Raw genomic sequence first — 19,995 nt, forward strand, 5'->3', positions numbered from 1 at the left:
CCTGGTTATCCTACCCTCGCGGGGTAATACTTAGGCTTGTAACGTGGTAGTTACGTAGTAGTTGTAGGACGGACCATGGAATGGTTGGTTCACGACATCCATGGATATCCTGGCCGTGTGACACTCGAGAATCCCGGGCTGTACGAGTGCCGGATCTCCGGCCTGTTATCTTTTCGCTGGATAAGGAAAAGGAGAAGCAGTGGTGGTAGGTACCTGGTCGAGGATGATCTCCCGTGTAGTTGGTCTGAGTTTTGCGGGAGGGAAAGGGAGTGCGGGTGAAACGTATGCAAGACAGTTTGGGGGTCAGGGGAAATGCGGTGCGGTGCTCTGACCTTGGGGAAGAGAAGGTGGTTTCTCCGCGCTGGAAGGGGGAACCAGGGGAGGTTTGATGGGAGCCGTGGGGGTGCGACCTGGAAGAGTGGTGAAAGGACAAACTTCAAAGGACCACGGCCCATACTGCAAGTCACTGACTCGGCGTGAACGATGAATTGCTCGGAATTCCATTAAGAAGAAGGTCGGCCATGGAAAGTAAATGCAAAAAAGACATAGAGGAGTGAATTCGAGAAGCAAGAGGGCTTCGCGAGGACAATCCTTCGATAGACGCGAAACCTCAGCTCCATCCCGCGAACTCATGCCGGTCAGTACTCTCTCCGTACCCCAGCGCCACGAAGGTTGAGTCACGTGGTACAGAAACAATAAACAGAGGGTCGTCGCATGGAAACAAAACCAATCGACAACTTGGTATGAAGGCTTCATGAGGAGCGTGCTCGAGCACTTTGTAGATGCGGGTTTGGCCTTGAGGCTTGAAGATGGTTTGTGGGCGAGGTGATCGTAGGTACCGGTACACAGGTATAGGTAGTATTTACTTACTGTACAGACAGTACTGAGCAAGGGCGACGCTCGCACGGTACGTACCGGTACCTGCATCTCCGGTGGTGCGGTGAAGAAGTACGGTACTCTGTAGAGTCAGTACTTCGTACAGCACCGTACATTCGATCGATGGCTTGCAGTGGGTCAGGTCCGAGAGGCTTGCATTAATGCAGCTGTCATCATGGCACGGCAGATATCCCGACCGACGCTGTGTCCTCGCCGGGCTCCCCCAGGATGAAAGGACTGGGGACCCCGAGATCCAGCATGGATACAAGTTGTCGAAGTACCGGTAGTAGAAGGGAGATGAGAGAACGGGAGAAAGCGATGCATTGAATTGACTTAAAATACCCGTACCGCGGTAATGAAATCATTCGCGCCGAGCCAATGTCAAAACGCCGCGAGGTACGGGCGTTGAAAAGGGGGTAAGGTAGGTAGGTAGGTAGGTAGGTAGGTAGGTAGGTAGGGAAGTAGAGTACGGAGAGACAGTGCCATTCATAAGCATGCGCATATGCGTTTACCAATCCCGAATTCCGACCGGTGGTGAGACATTAATCGGATGTCGATGCCTTCTGTCTTGTTGTGTGTCGAGGGTTGGAGGGTTGGAGGGTTGGAGGGTTGGAGGGTTGGCAAAGCGAAGATATACGGTAGACATGGAAATAGTACCGGTAGTAGTACTTGGTAAAAAGGGGCAGTTGAGAGAGGTCACGGGGTGTAGGGAGAAGACAGGGGCTGGCTCGACTGACTGTGACTGACTGACTGACTGACCGACCGACTGCCTGGCTGACTGACCGACTGACGGACTGACTTACTGACTGACTGACTGACGGACTGACGGACTGACTGACTGACCGGAGTCTGGCTGACTGGTTAACTTGACTGGGCAAAACCTCGGCAGGGGTTGGTCACTCTTCAAACAAACCTTGATAGAATCAGGAATACCTGAGAATAGGTACAGTAGGTACCGTACTCGACTCGACACCAAGTCCTAACCGCCACTGCATCGCTCGAGAGAAAGTATTGAAGGAAAGACGGGGTCTCGCCGACGCCCACTTCGATAGTCTCTGCCTGCCTGCGAATCCCCTGCCAATTGCGCGCTGGACTCTCCGCAATCTTTCTCATCCATTCGCACATTCGCACATTCGCACATTCCCACATTCGCACGAGACCAGCACCTGCGGACGAAGCAAGCCGCGAGCGCTCTGCTGGGGATGCTGGGATAGCACGGCATACGTTATATTATACCCGGCTACGAAGCCCGGTCGGTCAACGACCTTAAGATAACCCGAGATCGGTCGGACAGAGTGTACCACCACCACGAGAGGAACCCGAAAAATGTATACAGGTGTGGATGTGTAGAGTATATGGACCATTTGAATCCGAGATATTGCCCGGACTGAGCAGAAAAGAGCAGGGCACAGTCGAGCCAGAACCAAGCAGAAGGGAAGCAGGCCCGGTATGTTGATGAGGAGGAGCATCGAAGGAGACGTGGTGACTGAGTGCCGCTCTGGAGGTTTGCTTGCTGACGGCCATAGTCATAGTCCTCCAGGTCATTCGCATCGATCTGTATCTGTACCTGTACCTGCATTGTCGCGAGCTTCCTGCCAGCCGTCATCCACCCCCTTCGTCTTCCACACACAGACCTCACCTTACCTTAAGTAAGTACCTTACTCGACTCGACTCGACTCAATTCGCAGACTGGACTCGGCGTCTTGGAGGCCCCGACTGCATTCCAATTACCCTTCACTCATCTTACCACAACATACCACACCATATCCTACCATACCATACCACAACATACAATACCAATCGCATATCCTATCACATCTCACATTTCTCGAAGATTGCCGGCGGCAGTCGTTGCATGTTGCGAGAGGATCCGGCCGCGACGTAACGTAGGGGTCAAAGCTCGATCCGGTTAGTGCGAAAGTTGGACGACCTCGAATCTCGGATCTCAAGTCCTGAACTACGAATGTCGACATGGACCACATCGCAGACAACTCGCTTCCCCCTTTCCACGTCGAACCATCTACGAACCGCTTTATTCCTCCGAGTAGTCTTGGGCGATCTCCTTCCTTTGGCAGGACCAGTTCCAGAAGTGGTGAAGGCACTGGTGCACCTTTCTCGCACAATGCGCTCAACTCCAAGCCGATGACTTCTGCTGACCAGGGAGGAGAGTTCAATGGATGGTCGAAATCTTCGAATCCGAGCACGGCGAGCCACATGCGCAAACGATCGAACTCGTCTGCGAGACGGATGTCATTTGCTGGCGGGTCCTCGTTCTTGGATACTTCATCCCCGACGCACGACCTGCAGATGCCTTTCCCCTCGAAGAGTGGCTCTCTCCATCCTCCATATGACCCTCCTCCGTTACCCATCCCGCCAATGAATACCCTGCCCGGCCTGCAGACGTCCTTTAACAACACTTCCTCGCCATTGACCGGCCCTCACACACCGTCCCCTGCCACCCGGAACCTAGACTACTTTGGCAGGAGCTGGGAGGACTCGTCGTTGGGCCCAAAAGACTTCTCTCACCGACGAACAACTTCGACGTCGAGGTCTGCCAATTTTGGTCCATCTGTCGCCTCCCATTCAGCATTCTCTATGGACGGATCTGCAAATCGACGTCACTTCGCCGAAGAAGTAGAAAGACCGCCGTCAAGAGGCCACTCGCGGCACCGTTCCCACTCAGCCAAAGGAAGCATTTCATCCCGGAGCCCGAAGCAACCATCACAAAAAGCCATGCTCTCAAAAGCTCTCCAGAAAGCGAACACTGCTGTACTTCTTGACAATGCGCAAAACTTTGATGGGGCCATGCAGGCATACTCGGAGGCTTGTACATTACTGCAGCAGGTGATGCAGCGTAGTTCTGGAGACGACGACAGGCGTAAACTGGAAGCCATTGTGGGTTATTAGAACTGGTGGTACAAACATTTACTGACTTTTTAGCGAAACACTTATACTAGCCGGATAACCGAGCTCAAAAAGATTGCACCGCATCTCGAGGATGGTGACAATATGTTAACTTCACGGCCTGAAAGCAGGGGGAATAGAGAAAACATACTACACGAAGAGGAGGAGGAACGAGCCAACATCGAGAGGGCAACCACAACAATCCCAAACGATATGTCCCATATCTCTGATCCGCAGCAACCTTGGTCAACTAGTGCCACAAAAGTCCCTAGAAGACGAGATTCATTGTTACCCTCAGGTCTAGAAACGTTGCAGTACAGGCCCAAAAATCCTTCGGACCCGTATGGTCGATCATACTCCAAATCCCCCATGAGAGAGCGCGTAGCAGAAACAGACATACATTTTGCACCGCCCATGGATTCCATATATATGCCCCCGCCGCTTTCGCCTCGACGCCCTTCCTCGCCCATGAATCATGGATCTCCAAGTAATCACCAAAGACAACCGTCTTCTGATCTATTGACGCCCAAATTCTCTGGAATGTCCTCTGCAAAAGGCCATTCCAGAGCAGCCAGTAATGAATCCATGTCTTGGCTTGACACCATAGATGAATCAGGCGACTCTGCTGGCTCATCTGTGCACTCAAGAACCTCGTCATTGGGTGTACGACGGAAACGTATTCGAGCGCCGAGCGGTGCCACGGAGACTGAGTTTGACACGGCTTTGGACGAAGCAATTGAAGCTGCATACGATGAAGGTTTCGAGCCCATGGGTCCTTCTGAACAGACACGTCAATACTTCGGTGACGACGATGGAATTTCTTCTGATGTTCTGCGAAGAGCACAACTAGCGAAGGAAAAGGCGCACCAAACCGAGCGCGAAGCGGCGATCCACGCCGCACGTGAGAAAGAGAGGCAACGCCTGGTTCAGAAGAATCAAGACCAGATGGACGGCCTTCACGATGAATATCATGGCAATGAATCGGAAGATGAAGAGCGCATGCTTGAAGAGATGACCAGGGGGTATGTGATGGAAGACTTTGAATTTGGGCTACAATCAAAATCGGCTCTACCACGTGAACGTGAGTCTGATTCCAGTGGTTTCTCCGGCCGGACATGGAACAGTTCAATTGGATCAAATCCAACTACAGCTGGGACTTCTCTCTCAACTGTGACGGAGACATCAGGACCCCTTCAGATGCCGATCATGCAGTCGCAAACACAGCCTTCTCTGCACCCTCCTCCTCTTCAAGCTCTGCCACCGCTACCTCCTCCGGACCAACCTCCTCAGCCTCCACCAGCGGTTTTGAGCTCAGTGCGGAGTAGACGCTTATCAGGGCAAAATGCAAAGAAACTGATAATCGAAACCACACCGAGGAACTCATCTCCACCTCCACCGATTCCATCATCACGACTTCGGAATAACTCTGATGTTGCTCATCCCAAGACTGCCGGCCATCCTTCACAACGGCAGCCTGTGCCTATGTCGATTCGCCCTCCACCGTCTGCACGCCAAGTATCTTCTTCATTCCCAGGAGCGACAGGTCCTGATGGAATTATCCCCCCCCCGACCCCGTCGCTCAATCAAGCTCTCACGAACGAGAGCGATCCACCTCAGTCGGGCTCTCCAAGAGGCAGTCAGTTGAGAAGCGAATTGCGAAAGAAACACTCTTCCTCAAGCCTGAAGAATATGAAGAGCAGGAATCTTTCGGTCTCAAACTTTGACGACGGTGCATCTGAACGCTCGCCCAATACACCTTTGAGCTCCAATTTCGCAAGGGACCCAACTGGGAAGATTCCTGCGATGCCTGTGTTGCCCACCCCCATAGCTGCAGCTTTTATGGAAAAGACAAATGGCGTACAGACCGGAGGGATGTATTTGTTTGACAGTGACATCCATTTACCAGAAAGCCCCGGCTCACCACGCTCTGTCAATCCCGGCGCGCCAATATCACTCGAGCCATGTCCGCTTGAGTACCTGCTCCGACCGTTCTGGCTTATGCGCGCTTTGTATCAAACGATTGCGCATCCTCGCGGTGGGTACTTGTCAACAAAGCTGTTTGTGCCTCGAGACGTATGGTTAGTGAAAGGCGTCAAGATCAAAAGTCTCGAGGACAAGATCGCCAACCTTGATTTTCTCACTGCAGCCCTTATGAAATTAGCGAAAGTCGATACCACTGATGCCGATGCCGTCTTGGAAGAGATGCAATCCCTCGAGGGCGTTCTTGAGCAAGTGCAGGCAACGTTGACCAAGAAATTGGGTAACGAAGTTGGCGTACAAACCTTTGGAGGGATTTTCAATGCTGGCGATGCCGAAGTAAGCAACGTCTCTTCGAAGTCGAGCAGTACATCCAACAAACCATCGTCCTTTTCCTGGCGACGACTCAGGCCCAAGAACTCGGGTATTGCACTGTCGAATACGTACGCAAGTAAAATAATAACAGACGGACCAAGAGAAGGATTAGCCATGGCGACACTACCCATGACTTCGACATATACTGCAAAGGTTCGTTTCGGGAAACGAGACGTCACCTCGATCCAGTTCTCGGGCCCCAATGCAAACTACATGAGTGCGCTGGCAAGACTCTTTGATGCCGCGCAAGCAATAGGTCAGCTACTTCTTTCATGAATTCTCGGATTTAGATACTAACAATGGACCACAGATCAAATCGCTCGTCAGGTCGAGGACCCTGGACTCAGGCATGCCGACAAAACGCAAGTCGGTCTGGAGCTGTGTACTCGCCACGCCGCCGAGTTCTTCGGCTTCTACATCTGCCGCTTCGTTTTGACAGATGTCGGACTTCTTCTTGACAAGTTCATTAAGCGCGGGTCAGAATGGGTGAACCTATGATTATACGGACTGGTCGTCCCAGCCTCGGTGTGCTGTCTGCGTCTTGGTTATCTACTACATACATCCATCCACACCAAAGAGACGGCGGAGGAGGGGGCAGAGGAGAACGGACCGAACGAGTCATGAATGATGGCTTTCTCTTTACGACGGCGCGTTCGATGTTCTGTGACCAAGTGTTTTGTTTTTCTTCCCGATTTGAAGTTCTGATTTCGCAAGGTGGCTGGCTGGCTCCGAGAGATACCAAGGTGATCGACATATTAAGCTGCGCGCATTCTTGCATTCTATATATCCTAGCGACATTGAGATTTTTTGTATAGCAAGACGGGGAGGGAGCAAAGAACGGCAGAGGACAAGCGAGAGGGACTCCATTAGCGAGCTGGGGCATTTATCTAGTGATGGCTGCTGGGTAGAATCGTAGGTAGGTATCCCTAGACTTGTATCCGGAAGAAGAAGAAGAAGAAGGAAAAGGGGGCCTCTTCTGGCATTTTGAAAACTTCTCTGGGCTTTTATTTCATGACTGGGCTTGCGACATGGACATGGACATGGATGTGGTTGATGTTGATGTTCACGTGGTCGTGATGGTTTTGCTTCGTCACTTTGGATCGAAATAAGGAACTTGCACGGCGAAAAAGATGGGACTTGAACCTTGAGAAATTATTACTCACGAATGTTATTTTCCTTCCACAAATTCATGTTGCAAAAATCCGTTCAAGGATTGAAAATTTGCCGAGCTCTCTTACTGTCTAGCTGTGTAGTTACTCGAAAGCAAAGACTTTTTGCGACGGTGAGAGGTAGGGACGGGGGGGGGGGGAGATGTAAGCAACTGATTGGAAGAGAAATATTTTTTTTGGTTTGAATTTCACGGTTTTTCATTTCGCTCGTGGTCAGGTAAGGTCGGTATCTGTTCATTCAATCAAGGCTTTTTTCTTTTTCTTCTTTCCCCAGCCTGCCTGCATCTATTCCCACGTACCTGAATCAATCATACTCGCACAACACACTTTGTAATAGCACACTCGGCACCGCTCACTGCATCTTCTCGTGCGTCGCCATCAGAGAACCTGTAGTTTTAATTTGTTAGTCACAGACCTGGCAGCACATGGCTGAGATATGTGGAGAGGGAGCCTGGGAGAAGCCGAGCTTACCAATGAAAGTAGTCACTAAACGGCTTCGGACCTGGCAGATATCCTCCGGTACCAACCAGATAGTCGCGCCCATCTTTCGTGCAATACTGATACTGAGCTTGGCGTTCAGGTACGCATCGTCGTCCGTACGGCCAGGGGTGACCAGGTCGTAGTCGACGTAGCTGCTCTTCATGCCGTTCAAGACATCCAGAAGGAAGTTGCCCGTTCCTATTGTGGAATCCTTGAACGAGCGGACGGAGGAGCTCTTACCGCCCTTCTGCGACATGCCGTTGGCCCACTTGACCATTTCGGCGTCGGTAATTTCGCGCTTGCCAAGACGCTGTGCAAGGGTGGAGAGGGTTTCGGAGATGTCTTTGCGCATGAGTTGCCAGACGAGACCAAGTGTCAGTGTACGCTGGCCATCGGTGATATCTGCGCCCTGAACACCGACGAGCGAGAAGTGGTTCTGTTTGCCGAGTTCGATGGCGTAGTTTGTGTTTTCGACGGCTTTAAAGCGGGAGATCTCGCCTCCGTTGGCCGGGGCTTTGTTCACATGACGCCAGTTTACGGAGCCCTTAATGACTTTGTCGTATGCTTGCAAGAGGATCTGGCCATCACGCAAGTCGTCGTAGAAGGAGTTGACTGCCGGCTGGACATCCAGACTGTTGAGCCAGAGAGTGAAGACACGGGCTTCTCGCTCGCCTTCTGCATCAAAGTCGTCGACTTCGAGCTTCTCTTCTTCTGTGATTGGGTCTAAGGCAGGGTGGGTATTGAATAGGTTTGCAACGAAAGCAAGGTTAAGTTTGGGGTTTCCGGCAACGAGAGATGTTGGACTCAAAAATTTGCGGCAACCGAGAGTATCCGCGTTTTGAAGGACTTGCTCTGCTCTTTGAAGGAGGTCGCGAGTTTGTAGAGGGCCACGATCGCACTGCTCGGGGGCAATCTGGGCAAGAAGAACCGTGTAATTCTCTGCATCCTTAACATCAGAGGAGAAATTCGCTACACTAGAATATAAGTTAGCAATACTCTTACTGACTCGGCTCTTTTACCCTACCTGCGGGGCCACTTTGCAGCCTTGAGATGATAGTTCACCCATCTCAGTAGAATCTGCTCCGGGGGCAGTCGCAGAAACTGCTCCAAAGTCTCGTCTTCATCCAAAAGTCTGTACAGCTCGGGATGGAGCTTGATATCGATCTTGCCAAGCAGACCTCTGCGGATAACTTGCCAGATCAGACCCAGTATTAAATGTTCTCGCACCTCAATGATGTCTCCGCTTCCAATGTTCACTACCGAGCAACCAATACCCTTCGCAGACTCGATGACGATGTTGTTGTTCTCAGTCATGTGGAAAGCGTTAAGGGTCTTGATCTTCTTTCCTACACGATTGAGTACACGCTCATCAATGGTATCAGGGACACTGTCATTGATCAATTTCGCCAGCACAAGTCCATCCTTACACTCGTCGAACATCTCAAAGGTGTCGGTTGGGAAAGGCAGGCGATTTCCAATATCCGGATCGCCAGCTAACACAGCGTTGATGTGGCGAGTAAACTCAGTTCTCTCATCTTCGTTGATCGTGTGAGTGACATTCGAAGAAGAGCCCTGGACTTGAATCCGTCCACCGACGCTGGCCTTCTTAGAATGGCCAGCGCCACCTGTATGCTGCGAAACGATTCCACCTCGTGTCGGCGTCGAAGGACCGGTCGACATGCGCTTTTGGGCAGGAGAAGACTCTCGGAGTTTCGCAACAAGCTGTAGGAATCGTTAGCCAGCTTCTTTCCCTATGGCATGAGATCTAGCATTCGTAGTGCAGAATTTCAGCAACCATAGAACCATAGGCTCTAAAGCTTGAAAGGCTTTGCAAAAATCCTCGGAGCACTAAACGTAGGTAGAATTGCGGCATGTGTGGATTGTATATTTTCCAGAGATGCCGGTGACGTACCCCGAAGTAATCATCCAACTCAACTCTCCTCGACGAATCCAGCTCTACCTCCTTCAAAGCCTGCCGGACCACATCGTACGGTTGTCTCTCGCTCGCCTGCGTCGCCTTGATCGCGGTCGCCTCGTCTATGTATCCCTTGTCGTCTACGTCCAGCTTCCGGAAGGCATCTTGCAAGCCAAAGATCTCGTCTTGGGCAAATTGAGGATATTTCCTGTCGGCAAACAGTCAGCGTGCATAGTCCTGGATAGACTGGACGACATACCTCTGGAGCTTTATGACATTCATGTTGGCAGGTTCGAATCTTGAGACTCCCTTAGACTCTTCGCCCAGGTCTGGCTTTGCAATAATTGTTGTGTTGTTGTTGGCGTGTTGGCGTGTTCGGTCAAAACGCGCGATGAGGGGTAGTTTGACGATTTCGAAGCTTTGTCGCAAAGCAGGTGAACGAGCGCGCTAAAGGTTCGGGTCGCCTCTTACGGTGTTTCCTGTCTATTATGTTCCGAAGCGATTGCGAATGGGTGGTGAATGGGGAGTTGAGGGCTGTGAATGAAGAGAAATAAAAAGGGAAGTGTGGTCGCAGGAATACAGAAATAGGTGTGATCCATTGCCAACTCCACTTGACCCCCGCCACGATTCGGGCATCCACGTAAGTTAGGCGTCGGGGCGAAACGCCTCAACCCGAATCGCTGTTCCTGGCTGCTCTTACTTATGGTGTATCCTTGCCTCGTCTCAAATCTCGCTCGAACTCCTACCTGTACGGATACAACAAACACTGCAATCATCTAGCGAACGCGCTGGGAATCCCAAACAGCTTCGACAGGAAGGACCCTGGTGATACTGCAGTCCGGCCAACCCTTCGCCGCCGCTGACGACGCCCCAAGAGACTCGACGACTTCTGCCACACGTCCCCCTGTGGGCATCCTTCGTTCCAGCGTCGTCATGGCCTCGGCTACAGAACTCGACCATGTCCAGGGCGTCTGGGAGCGCATGCGAGGAAATAGTCCCATCTACGACTTCCTGCTCGCCGACGTCGAAATCGTATCTGCAACCAAAGGGAGCATCACGGCTCGTCTGACCCTCGGGAAAAACTGCGTCAATTCCAGAGGGACGATACATGGCGCGGTGAGCGCAGCGTTGGTGGATTGGAGCGGGGGTCTGGCTATTGCTACACACGGGATGGAGAAGACTGGCGCCAGCATTGATATCCATGTCACGTATATCGGGACTGCGAGTGTCGGAGACACAATTGAGATTGAAGCGCTGGCTAACAAGGTGGGAAGGTCGGTTGCGTTCACGACGGTCAGGATATGCAAGTTGGTGGATGGCAAGCCTGGTCCGATGGTTGCTACGGCTAGTCACACGAAGTATATCTCGCAGCCAAAGCCAGTCGAGACGAAGTAATGGGTATAGAGAGGTCCGGGGAAAAGATGTTGCAAGCGCTGCTATTTATTCTGGCGCCTGGAGTTAGGAATTCTCAAGAGAGAGACGGCAATAGACAAACACAGGTAGACCACAGTACATCGAAGACTTCTAAACTCGAAGTTTTCCGGGGGAAAAAGCGGAAACTAAATATACTATTGAATTAACCTACTTCGTATATGGATGTAATATGCCTGGACGATTGTGACTTGCAAGTGAACGTGAAACTCGAAAGTCGCTTGACATTGTTGACTTTCGGGTCAACCTAATACTAAAGGGGGAAAAAACCTGGCTAGGCCCGACAAAACTTTTCAAGGAACGACACAGTTCCGTACCAACACCATAACGCCTCAACCATCTTCCTCGGAGCTCCCCAAACCACAGCCAACATGTTCAAATGCAAGGTTTGCGAGCAACCGCTGGTCATTGAGCTTGATGCAGAGTCCTTCGATGAGGCTACTTCCTCCTCTGTCGGCCAAGCTTCTTCGGCGCCCGATGACCTCCTGCTTATGTGTGGATGTCACTTTCATTGGTAAGCGCTGCTTCTCGATCGTTTTCTTCACATATTCTTCCGACTTGGGGAGTGAAGAAAGAGGCTTTGCGAGTGGTAGTGCAAGGCGCCTTGGTAGCCCTTCTTCCCAGGCCATCACGTGGGACTCCGTCTTCGACACCATGCTCAAGCTTCGGATTTTCTCTCCTTCTACAATCTGAGTATATGATATTTTGGCTCGTGCAGTACTCACTTATGGAATATTCAAAAGAAAGAAAGAGAAAACACACTCACACACAAACTAACAAGAACACTTAGGCAATGTCTTCTTGATGAATCCCCCCAAATCGCTCTCGACCTCGCCTGCCCAAGCTGCCAACGCTCAATCGTAACTACAGCCCCTGGCCCATCAGCAACAAACTCTCATCTCCCACCTGCGTCCCCCCAGCCCCTGATCTTGACTCGATACCACAACGAGGGCGGTGTCCAAGAGAACCTCGATATCCTCCCCTTGATCACCGAGGAGGCCTACTTGGATGCTAATCCAGCGGCGAGACCTGCGCGGGCGTTTATGAGTATTTTACTAGCTCCCTCCCTTAGTCAATTTTCTCCTGTATGTTTTTGGTTGCTTTAGTTGGGATAACTGTTAACCTGAGAATTCCAGCCATGTGTGGCGAGGGCGACGTAGCCCGCGTCATTGAACTCCTCACGGCGCTCCAGCAGGACCCCGAAGAAGGCGACATGTCCCCCTCGGAGCTCCTGCGCTTCCAGGACCCGCTCGATGGTATGAAGACCGGTCTACATGTTGCCATTGAGCGATCGCAGCAGGAAGCTGTTTGGATGCTGTTATGGCTCGCTTCTGGGCTCCCTAGTCATGTGTTCCCGAGCGAGGTCGTGCAGGCGGCCGAGAGCATGGAGGCGAGTAGAGGAACTGCGGAGGGAGGGGTGGATATTAGGCGGTTGAGCGATGGGGAGGGGAGGACGGGCGAGGATGTCGCGAAGGGTATGGGGGCGGAGTGGGCTGGTTTACTCGGGGCGGGGGTATTAAGGGTTTGAAAGGGGAGTATGGTGGATACGCGATGGATTTATGGGAGCAGGGAACTTCGGTCTTCGGAGCCGAGCAGGAGAACAGTGTGATTCTGGCTTTCGTGACAGCAGAAAAGGAAAAATTACATTCGAGTTCCAGCGTCGTCTCTTTGGGGGGGTTTTTTCAGCACGAGATACCCATCACTTCTTGGATGATGACACTTTGACAGCTCGCGGTCATCCGGCAGCAAAAGTCAGAAACCTAATTTTGAGGTTTTCAATGCGATATGGAGGCGGATGTCCCGGACTCGTCGGTCTCACTCAGCCTCTCATGGAAGAGTGTACGAGGCGGGTGACGCCAGATGGATACTGTATTCTGCAGGGTATTTTCCGAGAAAAGTGTGTCTGGTGGCCGCGGCTGTGGCTGTGGTGGTCTTGGACTGAGTGCACTTGCTTGGACCTTTCGATATTGCCGTGTTTTGTTTGAGGCATCACTGACTGCTAAGCGATGTACGAGTTCGTGTACCTAGCTAGGATGGGTTCCTAAACCCCATGTCTTACATGCATTCATATGTAGCGGATACATACACATACACTGTGTGGGTCGCATTCGAAGCATCGTTCCATACCGAGAGGAATCCCCAGTCTCTCGGTTCAAGCGGGATGGTGGATGTTGTTTGTTGCTGTTATTGTTGTTGACTTTTCTTCTCGAGTCGCGGATCTCACCCTCAGATGACGTCAGACCAGACTCAGAGAAACTTACTTATCAAATCTACGGATCTTCACGATTCTTACTGACTCATCCTTGCCTAGATCATACAACTGAGAAGAGATACATACCGGTACATACGAGTGAGTATTCTTTTGCTTTCTGTGCGTGCAACGCTCTTTTAGCTAGATCGCGATATTGATTTTATTCAGTACCTTGCTTTCGATTCTATATACGCTTTTTTTAAAGTACGTGACTTCCATTTGGAATGTAAAAAGCTTCTCGGCCTATTTACGAAGCTCTTCGAATGGATCAAAGCTCATTCGAACGGCATTGACGAATATAAGTATTTAAGCAATAATAAAGCAATAGATAAACGCTCAAGGGCGAGCTTTTTTTCGAACGAAAGAGTACCGGTAGTATAATAATACGCCAAGTCTCTTAAGCGATATTCTTACGAGCGCCAAGCTCTTTAGCTAACGCCCTTTTTTTTCTTTTTATATTTTTTTTCTTTTTCTTTTCCTTTTTAGCGCTTTCTTATGTTCAGCACCTATCGAGGATGATTATAATCAACTTTCTAATACATAACTTACAGCTCTCTTCATCCTTTATTCTCGATAATTATTGATTTTAAATCATCATCTCAAAGATCTTCTTAAGCTCTATGTGATCCCCCGCTCTTCCGGAAGTTTCTCAGGTAGTCGCTTAAGGTCGTCATAGTGCACGGATTAGCCTTGGCAAGCAGTACGCGGACCTCAGCCTTAGCACGAATCCCATTACAACCTCGTCCCTAATTCCTCATCCTAGATAATACAAATCAATCAACCACACTCGAATGCTTCCTTGTGAAACCATCACTACTATTACTCTGATAAAAATACCGGCAATATACAAGCTTGGTTACTATAGCTGGGTCCCCGAAAGCTCCTTCGTTCATTCATTTTTTCCCTTTTCATTGATCCTCTCTCATCGATTATCCACCGAAACACAATAGGTAACTATACATACCGCCGAAATTCCCGGCGGCTCTCGCCACGTTCGGTGTCGGCTCCTTTTGCTTGGACAGTGACAGTGAGTGACAGTGAAAATATAAAACGGGTCGAGTTGGGAGCCACAACAGTAGGCGTCGTCGACATTTTCCCTCCCATGGTGATGATCTTCATGCGACCCTGCATTTGATCTGCAGCAGCTCTCAGCCCTGCCCGACGTTCCGTCTCATAGCACTCTTTGGCATCTAGAGCTCTACACACAATCTAGAAATACGAAACAACTTCAAATTCGGTAAATACGAAATACACATCCTCATCCCACACGACTATTCATTTTGCAAGAAGTAAGATCCTGATACGTATATAGGAAACAAGAACAAGAAAAACTCAGCCGAGTAGACATCGGATTTTGGTAGTTGCACAGGGAGCGAAGCGCCACCTCGGTTCTCATATCAAGAAGCACCTACTATCCAGACTTGGGATGTTGCCTTCTGCGAGCACCGCAACCATGGGGGCGAAATCTGCACTGTCAACAGTGAGCCGGTCCTCCTCAACCGAGGGGGTCTCCCAATTAGTCGGCCGGCTGGGCTCAGAAGGCGTCATCTCTCTCCAGGCTGATACTTCCTACTCCCGTCACGGCCCTTCTAATCCACAGCGGTCGTTAAAAGTAGCTTTGGAAGCTGCAGGTCGCTCGGGAAGCTCTACGTACACGACATCTGGCAGTTCGGAGGAAGATTACGATGCGTTGAAACACGAGCCCACGGCTGTCATTTTCGGAGGCAAAGGTGGGGGATTTGACGAAAGCAAGAAAACGTCAGAAGAGTCCAATGTTTTCGTTGCTGGGAACCGCACCTATGAGGAGATTATGGCGGCGCCGAAGGCGAGACCGGCGCCGCGGAGGCTGAAGAGCATTCCGGTTACGCTCAACAAGATGAAGGAGAAGGGAATGTATATTCTGACCGCTGATGACGATACGTTGAGAGAGATCCTGAGGTCCGGGATTGAGAGGGTGAGTTGAATTTGCGGTTTTGGGGGTGGTTTTCTGACTTGTGGTAGGAGAGCAATCCCGAGAAGAAGAGGCGGAAGAAGTTTAGCGATCTGGTGTTTACGCGCCAATTTACGGCTTTCGATCGCCAGAATGGTGCGGAATCGCCTTTCCGTGGGTTCTTCACTCTGTTCTGGCTGGGAACAGCTGTCTGTAAGTCATTCCGTTCTTCAGAGCCCCGATCCGTCAAGCAGGAAAATTGCAGCATGAATAAATCATTATTCTCTTTACAACGGGGGGACATTTACTGAATGCAGTCGCAGACTGTATCAGACTAGCTGCTGAGAACTGGGCCAAGTATGGAAATATTCTTGGGTCAAACGAGATCGCTGGGCTCATGTTCCACCGAGATGTTATGGTCCTTGGTATCTCGGATGGAGTGATGTGCGGAGCAACTGGCTTTGGGTTGATCCTGCAGAAACTTATCAGAAACGGAGTTATTAGTTGGAACAAAGAAGGATGGATCATTCAAAGTGTATGTTCTGACCAGGGTATACCGAACCCTGATAGCTGACGTAGTATTTAGGCATGGGAAGCATTCTACATTATGGCCGTCCTTGGGTGGACTCTGTTCAGAGAATGGCCATGGACTCACACAGTGTTCTTCATGCTCCATGGTTTAGTCATGCTGATGAAGCAGCATTCCTACGCATTCTGTAAGTGTCATTCCGGCCACCGAAGAGAAAAGAGAGAGCTACTAATACCTTCTAGATAATGGTCATCTATCCGAGAGTTACAGGTCTCGAGAGACCCTACAGCGCAAGCTGAAGCAGCTAGACAACACAGAGCCCGCAAAAACACCTTCAGCCACCACACCGACAGTTTCTTCCTTGTCCACCTCCTACCTGGATCACCGACCAACAGCGTCTGACCTAAACCAGCGTCGGCAGTATCGAAGGGGTTCACTGGATAGTGGAGAAGCTAATATCAAGGGAGTCGCCGCAGCTATCAATTCTGGGGAGCCTCTTGATGTGGACCAAATACACACTTTCGAACGGATCATCAGGTGGGAGATTGATGCATTATCGGAAGATTTGAAAGGTAAATCGACGAGTGGCAGTAACTCGTACCCTAGGAATCTGACCCTGGCGAACCACTACGAGTACATCGTGCTTCCGACACTTGTCTATGAGCTTGAGTATCCCAGGTCCGACAAGATCGACTGGTATTATGTTGCGGAGAAGACTGTCGCTGTCTTTGGCATCCTGGTAAGTAGTTGATATACACATTTGCTTCCAGCTTCGCGTAATTATGACTAAATGGCCGGTTTCCAGATGATTATGAACCTTGTTAGCCAATCCTTCATCTACCCAGTTGTCGTCAGGACAATCGAAATGAAAGATGCCGGCATGCCTCTCATAGAGCGCCTCAAAGTCTTCCCCTGGATAATCAGCGACCTCCTCTTCCCGTTCTTGACCGAATACATGCTTGTAAGCTCTCCACTTCCATGCCCACCCCATTCCCAATTGTATTATAAGCCCATATACTGACCATCTCAGACCTGGTACGTCATCTGGGAACTAATCCTCAACCTCCTGGCCGAAGTCACCTACTTCGCCGACCGCGGCTTCTACGGGGATTGGTGGAACAGTGTCTCGTGGGATCAATTCGCCAGAGACTGGAATCGCCCGGTAGGCAATCTCCATCTACAGCCCAGCATCCAGTAATCGAGTAAGACAGCTAACATGTTGACTTGCAGGTCCACAATTTCCTCCTCCGCCACGTCTACCACTCCTCCATCTCCTCCATGCAAGTCAATAAGAAGACCGCAACGCTCATCACATTCTTCCTCAGCGCATGCGTCCGTACGTCACTGTCTAATCTTCTCACCCTCCCTTATCTTACCCCCCCTAACACTCACTGACGTGTACATACATCGTCAGACGAGCTCGTAATGTGGTGCCTCTTTAAGAAACTCCGCGGCTATCTTCTCATCATGCAGATGATGCAGCTGCCCCTCGTTGCTCTGAGCCGGACCCGGTGGCTGAAGGGCCGGGCGACGCTCGGGAACCTCAGCTTCTGGATCGGTATCTTCACCGGGCCCAGCTTACTGTGTAGCTTGTACTTGATCATTTGATCTCAGGGGAGTGAGGGGGAGAGCAAGGGGAGGGAAGAGAGAAGAGGGGAAAAGGCATGTGTACCCGAGCGAATCTCTTCACGTACGGGGGAAAGGATGGGTGGGGAACAGGTCGTCTTCTGTTGTTGCAGGTATACCCTTGGAATTGTTGCACTTCGATTTGGTTTATTCTTATCGGATAGGGGAGTGAGTTGGTTGACCTTGCTGGCCTTTTTTTGTGCTGCGGAGTCTAAGTAGTGACTTTTGTATTTGTATCTTCACTCCTCACTCTTCTTCCCTCGTCGCTTCTTTCCTCCGTAGTATGTATGTATGTATGTACGATGGACTCTTGGACTTGACTGAGACTCGTATATATGTAAATGTATAAAAATAACGATAATACACTCAACGTAATGAGTGACATGACATGACCTGACTTGACCTGACCTGATCCGACCGGAACCCACAAAACGATTCGTCAAGACAGGCAGGCAGGCAGGTAGGTAGGCGGTGGTGGGTAAGTATTGGTAAATGAGTATTATCTCTGCATGGAAAGAAGAGAAGGGAGATGGAACGAAAAGAAAAAGAAGAAAAAAAAAGAGAATGAGAGAGAGAAAAGAAGATAACATATACCGCCTGGTATCCCTTACTAATCCATTCTCAGTATCGTGACGAACCGAACGCCTTGCCTGCCCGCCTGCCTTCCCATTTCTCGTTTCCGGTATCATGGCATAGCATAACGTAGCATACAAAATTACATACATAGCATAGAAGTGCATCCATCCATGGCAGTTGAATCCTGCCAGCTTCATCTCACACCCTCCTCTCCTGTGTAATCATATCCTCCTCAAGCGCCAGGCTCAGCATCAGCCACCTCCTCGATTTTCGCCTTCTTGCTGTCGCTCTCGACGACATCCTCATCGTCCTCCGCCTTGCGCTTCCCGTTCGTGCTTGCCGAGGCCGGAGCCGCAGCTGAAGATGAGGCCGTAGGCTCCTCCTCTGCAGGTTTTGTCTTCTTGCGCACGAGACCCGAGAGATCCTTTGCGGACTTCTTGGCCTCGTCGATCCGCGCGATGGCCTCGGCGGGCGTCTCGCCGAGGGTGGCGCCTAGGATACCACCCTTGGGGTTGACGCCTGCCATGCTGGCGGATCCGTAGAGAGCCTCTTTGATATCGATGGCTGGGCCCTTCAGCTCGGTGAGCTATGAAAACGTGTTAGCGAAGTCTTGAGAAAATGCAGAAATTGTCCGGCTGGCGGGCTTACTCTACTCTCCATTTCGGCGACAATCTCCTTCACATCGGCAATCTGCGTTCGGGTGACCTCGTTATCATCAGGAGAGGACGTCTCGGCAAGCTTGACCTCTTGGTTCGCTAGCTTGAGCTTGGTGCTCTGGATGGCCAGCTCCAGCTCCTTGATAGCTTCGTCCCTCAGGTCTTGGTCTAAAGCGGAATCGGATTCCTTGGTAGCCTCCTCGCCTTCTCTGCCCTTGGCCACGGTGATTGAGCTAAACTCTAACGCGAGAGAGAGCTTGAAATGGGCTTCGGCGATGATCTCGGACTCTTCGGGGTATAATGCTTTCTTATATTGTAGGGCGGTTTTGAAATCAGTGACAGCGGCGGGGAAACTACAGATCGTTAGTGTAATCCGGAATACAGAAGATCAAGGAACGTACTTCTCGTTCTCAAGAGAGATTTCCGCCAATAGATCATGGACGTCTGCCAATCGCTCATCCACGTGTTTCTTCATTGGAGAATCGCGAGGTTCGTTTTCATCGAGCGCCATCGCCTTCAGCTTCCCCTCGAACAAAATGCGCGCCAGATCCAGAATCTCAAAGGCAGAAGCGAGATCATCCTCATCCTCAGCCTCAGCCTCGCTCCCCTCAGAATCTTCGTCCGAATCCTCGAAGTTTTCGTCACCAGTGAACTGAAAAAGCGGCTTCTTCGCATCCACAACAGCACCTGCCGCGCTTCCTTCCTGTTCAGCGATAGTAGCAGCGCCCTCCTCAGCAATCTTCTCACTCTCCGTCCTGACCTCCTTCTCCTCACTCTCCGTCTTGACGTCCTTCTCCTCACTCTCAGTCTTGACCTCCTTCTCCTCACTCTCCGTCTTAACCTCCTTCTCCTCAGCCTTTTTCTCCTCCACAATTCCTTTGGGCTTCTTCTTCTTCTTCTCCCCACCCGACTTTCCGCCCAGAACATCACTTTTACTCTGGCCGACCTTGAAGAGAGAGCGTCCGTACAAGAACAGGATATCGGCATTGTCGTTGGATAATTCGCCATTGAGCTCGGCTTGCAGCTCCGCAGCCCGCCCAAACAGATCCGAGGTCTGCAAGGGATACTTTGACCGAGTTGAAGACTTCCGTTGCCGCGCTGGCCTCTTCGGAGAGAGTGATGGGTGGTTCGATTGGTTCGGCCATCTTAGACTGAGCTCTCGCGAGTTTGACAACAGTAGTAGAATTGTCGTTTAGGGATCAGGAATTGGATTATTGTAAACTAATGTCGTAGATGCAGTTGGGTGATGGTATGGTGAATATTGTGGATGGCTTGACAAGTGACGGAGAGAATCTGGATG

At 50.8% G+C, this 19,995-nt stretch overlaps 6 protein-coding genes across 6 annotated transcripts; 4 read left to right on the forward strand and 2 right to left on the reverse strand.

The window, feature by feature from the left end:
• Positions 1-2,847: 2,847 nt before the first annotated feature.
• On the forward strand, positions 2,848-6,630 carry L3040_005601 (uncharacterized protein; the record flags this gene model as incomplete). The annotated part of the gene is made up of 3 exons (XM_007295810.1): positions 2,848-3,771; positions 3,817-6,388; positions 6,443-6,630. 3 exons carry the CDS (start codon positions 2,848-2,850, stop codon positions 6,628-6,630), a joined length of 3,684 nt encoding a protein of 1,227 aa, XP_007295872.1.
• Positions 6,631-7,653: 1,023 nt separating this feature from the next.
• On the reverse strand, positions 7,654-9,978 carry L3040_005602 (uncharacterized protein; the record flags this gene model as incomplete). Its single annotated transcript, XM_007295809.1, has 5 exons — positions 7,654-7,688; positions 7,773-8,755; positions 8,806-9,503; positions 9,694-9,904; positions 9,956-9,978. The coding sequence occupies 5 exons, from the start codon at positions 9,976-9,978 to the stop codon at positions 7,654-7,656; spliced, it is 1,950 nt and encodes a 649-aa protein (XP_007295871.1).
• Positions 9,979-10,629: 651 nt separating this feature from the next.
• On the forward strand, positions 10,630-11,091 carry L3040_005603 (uncharacterized protein; the record flags this gene model as incomplete). The annotated part of the gene is made up of 1 exon (XM_007295808.1): positions 10,630-11,091. The coding sequence occupies one exon, from the start codon at positions 10,630-10,632 to the stop codon at positions 11,089-11,091; it is 462 nt and encodes a 153-aa protein (XP_007295870.1).
• Positions 11,092-11,498: 407 nt separating this feature from the next.
• L3040_005604 (uncharacterized protein) lies at positions 11,499-12,655 on the forward strand (the record flags this gene model as incomplete). The annotated part of the gene is made up of 3 exons (XM_066154575.1): positions 11,499-11,641; positions 11,918-12,174; positions 12,264-12,655. 3 exons carry the CDS (start codon positions 11,499-11,501, stop codon positions 12,653-12,655), a joined length of 792 nt encoding a protein of 263 aa, XP_066011427.1.
• Positions 12,656-14,831: 2,176 nt separating this feature from the next.
• L3040_005605 (uncharacterized protein) lies at positions 14,832-17,445 on the forward strand (the record flags this gene model as incomplete). The annotated part of the gene is made up of 9 exons (XM_007295806.1): positions 14,832-15,332; positions 15,380-15,521; positions 15,632-15,843; positions 15,895-16,024; positions 16,080-16,576; positions 16,643-16,798; positions 16,868-16,999; positions 17,068-17,173; positions 17,252-17,445. 9 exons carry the CDS (start codon positions 14,832-14,834, stop codon positions 17,443-17,445), a joined length of 2,070 nt encoding a protein of 689 aa, XP_007295868.1.
• Positions 17,446-18,271: 826 nt separating this feature from the next.
• L3040_005606 (uncharacterized protein) lies at positions 18,272-19,840 on the reverse strand (the record flags this gene model as incomplete). Its single annotated transcript, XM_066154576.1, has 4 exons — positions 18,272-18,625; positions 18,688-19,048; positions 19,097-19,707; positions 19,763-19,840. The coding sequence occupies 4 exons, from the start codon at positions 19,838-19,840 to the stop codon at positions 18,272-18,274; spliced, it is 1,404 nt and encodes a 467-aa protein (XP_066011428.1).
• Positions 19,841-19,995: the final 155 nt, after the last annotated feature.

The sequence above is a fragment of the Drepanopeziza brunnea genome (genome assembly GCF_022702325.1).
Source record: "Drepanopeziza brunnea f. sp. 'multigermtubi' strain 214-2 chromosome Unknown ctg9, whole genome shotgun sequence".
NCBI classification, from domain to species: Eukaryota; Fungi; Ascomycota; class Leotiomycetes; order Helotiales; family Drepanopezizaceae; genus Drepanopeziza; species Drepanopeziza brunnea.